The sequence below is a fragment of the Nelumbo nucifera genome, chromosome 1, assembly GCF_055504915.1.
Source record: "Nelumbo nucifera cultivar China Antique chromosome 1, China Antique-T2T, whole genome shotgun sequence".
Taxonomy (NCBI): domain Eukaryota; kingdom Viridiplantae; phylum Streptophyta; class Magnoliopsida; order Proteales; family Nelumbonaceae; genus Nelumbo; species Nelumbo nucifera.
In genome coordinates this window covers 33073762-33078245 of record NC_142649.1, presented here as the reverse complement: position 1 = coordinate 33078245, position 4484 = coordinate 33073762, and the positions used below count along the sequence as shown (strand labels likewise).

Here is a 4484-nt window from a genome sequence, read left to right as displayed (position 1 = left end):
AAAGTCAGAACTGTGGGCCTCTCCATGCTCATTTACCCTATAAATTCCTTCCTTTCCATTACCAAATAGATGGCAAAATTAGGAGTGGGTAAAAAGGGTTAAACTTGAATCTTCTTATGCATCCAAATCTTATCTCAGCTCTGGATCAGACCCTTGGGTCCTCCCTGTGCCATGAATGAGAGAAATAAAAGAGATGGCCCACGTGTTGAATGGTTTGATCAATAAATCAGTGGGCTTATTAATCTGTAATGGGTGTAGGGAACATCATATGTTCCATCACAAACAAAATATTATTTATCTATAAGAAATAGAATGTCTGGTAGCCTAAAAAGACGAATTTTGCATAGTAGACAGAAATAATTCTCAATACATGGAACCCCATCATTAATTCCCTCCCCTTTAAAGAATCAAACCAAAATAAAATATCTAGGAGAAATAAGCTACAGATTTCAATGGAGAAAAAAATAAGAAATAAAGAAGAAGAAAAAGTCAGTAGCTCGAGGAATGAGAAAAAAAAGGAAGAAGACAAAGAGCACTAGGATCAAAAGAGAAGGGAACTCAAACCAATATTGAAGAATAACAGGAAGAACTTCAGCCAAAGCAGTCAAACTTTTCTCAATCAAATAAGCACAAAAAAGGGGAGAAAACTTTTTAAAAAAAATGAAGCAATAGTAGCGGAGAGACACTTCTTACTAGCAAAGACCCATGTTTTGATGATTTCATACAGACATCTTTGAAGGGGTGCAAGAGGAAGGAAACACAGAAAGGGAAGAAATAAATAGAGAAAACCCATCAAGACTTTTATGTTTGTTGGCTTGAATTGTTGGTTCTTTCTCCCACTCTCCCCCCCCCCCCCCCCCCCCCTCTCTCTCTCTCTCTCTCTTTGTTTTCTTTTTTTACTCTCTTTCCTTTCTCTCCCTTTCTGCCCATTAAACTATGAAAATGGCAGATTCCCAATCATCCTTTCCCCTCTATTGGAAACACCCATCATTGCCCCCATCCATCCTTTTCACCATGGAAACCTGAGCTTTTAAGCCATTCCCTTCTTCCTTCCCTGTTTTCTTCTCCTCGTTCTTCTTCCTATTCTTCCACTCCTTGGAAGGTTGTCTGCTTCTTTCAATTTAAATATCACCCTACTGATCACCTTTTCTTCTGCACGCCTTCCTTTCCACCTTCTTACAATGGATCCTTCATCCACCACCTCTGTCAATGGCTTCTATACCTTTCTCACTCGTGGGATCGACGATCTCGAGCGGTCGTTCCTCTCCAACAACTTCATGTCCATTCAATTCCTTCAAAGGGTCCTCTCACTTCTTCGGTCCTTTCATTCCCAGTTAACCATTTTGGTTCAAAAGCTTCATCTACCCGTAGGAGAGAAATGGCTGGACGAGTATATGGACGAGAGTTCAAGACTGTGGGAGGCCTGTCATGTTCTCAAGTCTGGCATCTCCGGCATGGAGAATTACTATCTTGCCGGGGCGGAGATTGCCTCCTCCCTCGACGGCCATCACAACCTCAGTCCCCAACTCTTGAGACAGGTTTGAATTTGATCAAAAATCAGAGAAAAAAAAAGAAAAAAAAAAACGAAGAAGAATTAGCATAAGTTGCTCTTCATTTTTACTATTTAGAAGCAATGAATTGAATTGATTTCTTCATTCTCATAATTCTTGTTACAGGTCATTCGGGCAATCTCTGGTTGCCGCAGAGAAGTGGTAGGATTGGAAGAGGAGAACAGGGCCTTGATGGAGACCAGAATCCAGCCTCTGTCACTAAGGTTCGACGAGAATGTATCCATTGAATCCAAACTCAATGGATTCAATGGCTTCCGGGGAGTCCTGTATGCAATGAGGAACGTCAGCTCACTTCTTCTGATGATCTTGCTTTGTGGTTTGGTCTACTGCTGGCCCGAGTCGAGCTTTCGCCGAGGAGGATATGAAGGGTGCTTGTTCTTCGGCTCTGCTTTCATGGTTTCCACTGCAAGGTTGCAGCAGAGGGTAGCAGCAGAGATCAACAGAATGGATGGGCGCCCAGGAATTCTGCTCTACGAGTTCCGAAGAGCAAAAATGGCAATGGATGAGCTAAGAGCAGAATTGGAGAGGTCTCAGGGACTTGGGGAGTGTGAATCAGAGGTTAGTATTAGAGAGAGGGTGGAGAACTTAGAGGGTTGTTTTGGGTTGTTGAGATCTGGGATAGAGAGTATTATTGGGCAGCTTGATGACTTCTTTGATGAAATTGTTGAAGGAAGAAAGAAGCTTTCAGACATTTGCAGTCACAGGTAGAGAAGGAAGATTAAAATAGAAGGGGAAGAATCAGTTGTTAGGGCGGTTGATCTGTTACCTTTTTCTTTTTTTTCTTTTTTTTTCTTTCTTGTGTTCTCTTTGTTTTGCAGCTACTATAGTTGATGATTTTGAAGAACTTGGAAAAAGGCAATTTTGAGGGAAAAATAATATGAAATGTGATATGGCTCCCAGGGAAAGGAATCAAGGAAACATCACCATCCAGAAGAACAAAGGAAGAAGAATATTAGATGGAAGCTTCACTAGAAAGCCATGTTTCTCCCACTCCCGTCCAAACAACAGTTTCTTCTCCCTGTATAAAGAAATATTATTATATTTATTAATCAAAAGGAAAAAAACAAGGAAAATATGCAACTTGTTATTGTCATTATCAAAAACAAGAACCGGCATTACAGACAACTCCCATGTTATATGTATGAAATTATGATATTATTGAGAGGATTTCAAAGGAAACGAGAAAAGAAAGAATTTGGGTTGAAGCTTTCTTTAATAATTGCCTTGTTTTTTATTGTTTGTTTTCTCACTCTTTTAACCTGTTTATTGTTGGAGAGTGGAGACTTTGAGTTCCTACTTGGTTCTTTTTATTAGTATTTACATTTTTTTAGACTTCAGTTATCTATTCATTTATTAAGTTGGGATGCTTTTTAGGGTTCTTTAGCTGTTCTAGTAAATGACTAATCATTTCATTTGTGAAAGAATGATGAAATGAGGGACACTGGGGACTGGAGATTCCTGGGCCGCTTTAAATTCAAAAGCGCTCTTTTTCCTTGTAGAAGCTTGTCTGATTCGGTTCCTTTGAAAGCAATGGAGTTGATGATGAAAGCTTCTCAACATTCTGACATGTCCCCTCTGCTTAGTTCGTCTCTCTCTCTTTCTGGACATGATCTGATTCGGTTCCCTTCTCTTTTTCATTGCCCATATTTTCCTTTCTCGGGCTCTGCAATATGTAGTAGGTTGATAGGCTCCCTCGTTAACTGAATATGGCTTCCCCTTTTTCAGCTTTCAATTTCATGCATCCCGTCCCCTCAGGAAATTGATTCCTTTCACTTGGAAAGGTTTTCTTTCTGTCAATAAAAGAGTTGAGCAAAATGAATGGAGAAAAAGGAGAAAGAGTGAAAGAAAAAGGATAACACAGAATGGAAAAGTTTGTTGTTGGTGGCTAGTGGGACATCAAGAAAGAACCCAGAACCAATAATCAAGAGATTCACTGCTCTTCCCTGCAATACAAGTGACCCATGACATAATACTGTTCCTTGTCTCTACCACTACCACGACAGGAACCTGGTCTACATCTGCCTTCAATCCTTAATTGAGGAACCATAATACAAATAATTAACAGCTAAACTGAGCCATGCAATAATAAATTATTCGCTATCAACATCAAAAGCTGGCTACAAATCTTGACCCCGGCCAAGCTCTGATCATCCAATCAGTGCAACTTCTTAAGTTCCGAGTAGTAGCTTTATACAAATACTTCGACTGACCAATGGTCACAATTCATAGTCGGCATTAAGCCATCAAAAATCGATGAACTGCCCACAATGGTCGAACAATAAGCCTACCAGGATGGATGGACCAACTCAAACCATAAATAAATTGTTACAGATGGCTATGGCAATCAAACGAACCATGCCACATAGCTTCCTTCGGTGTTCTTTCCCTTTCCAAACCCCTCACCCAACCCTAAGAAAAATAAGAAAAAAGCCAATAAATAAATAACCAGGTCTGTCCTCAAATTTGTAATTCACTTTTTTCCTTCTTTATTTTCTGTAAGGCCGAGCTGTGATTGACAGCTAATAGAGAAGCCCACAAACTATGTATACAGATATACTGAAAACATTTTAACACCTGTACAGCAACGACTCCAGAAGATGTTATTTGCACGCACAGTTGTTATAATGTAAAAGGTGTAGAAACACCATCATGACAGTGGTACATATCTTGTGGCTCAAAGGCGTAACAGCAAACATAACCTGCAAAATCTGGCCGAGACATCAAGCGTGGATTATCTTTGTAACAAACAAAAAGAAATCCAATCCATCCTTTTACCGGGCAATGCCATTTAAGCCAGCGGGTGAGCAGGGACAAAAGTTTCCCGTTCTGCAACCAAATTGTGATCCAAGTTCCAGTTGAACAGAATGAGTACAGACATTCCGAACACCATCATTCCGGGGGACACCAAAACAA

The 4484-nt window shown here is 40.1% G+C and overlaps 1 protein-coding gene across 1 annotated transcript; it reads left to right on the top strand.

Moving 5' to 3' along the window:
• Nucleotides 1-456: 456 nt before the first annotated feature.
• LOC104612057 (uncharacterized) lies at nt 457-2747 on the top strand. The gene is made up of 2 exons (XM_010279370.3): nt 457-1538; nt 1677-2747. Exons 1-2 carry the CDS (start codon nt 1182-1184, stop codon nt 2277-2279), a joined length of 960 nt encoding a protein of 319 aa, XP_010277672.1. The 5' UTR covers nt 457-1181; the 3' UTR covers nt 2280-2747.
• Nucleotides 2748-4484: the final 1737 nt, after the last annotated feature.

Excerpts from the sequence above, each read along its gene's own strand:
- LOC104612057 (XM_010279370.3), top strand. The coding sequence starts at position 1,182 with ATGGATCCTTCATCCACCACCTCTGTCAATGGCTTCTATACCTTTCTC. Across the intron at positions 1,539-1,676 it reads GTCCCCAACTCTTGAGACAG|GTCATTCGGGCAATCTCTGG; the intron begins GTTTGAATTTGA and ends TTCTTGTTACAG.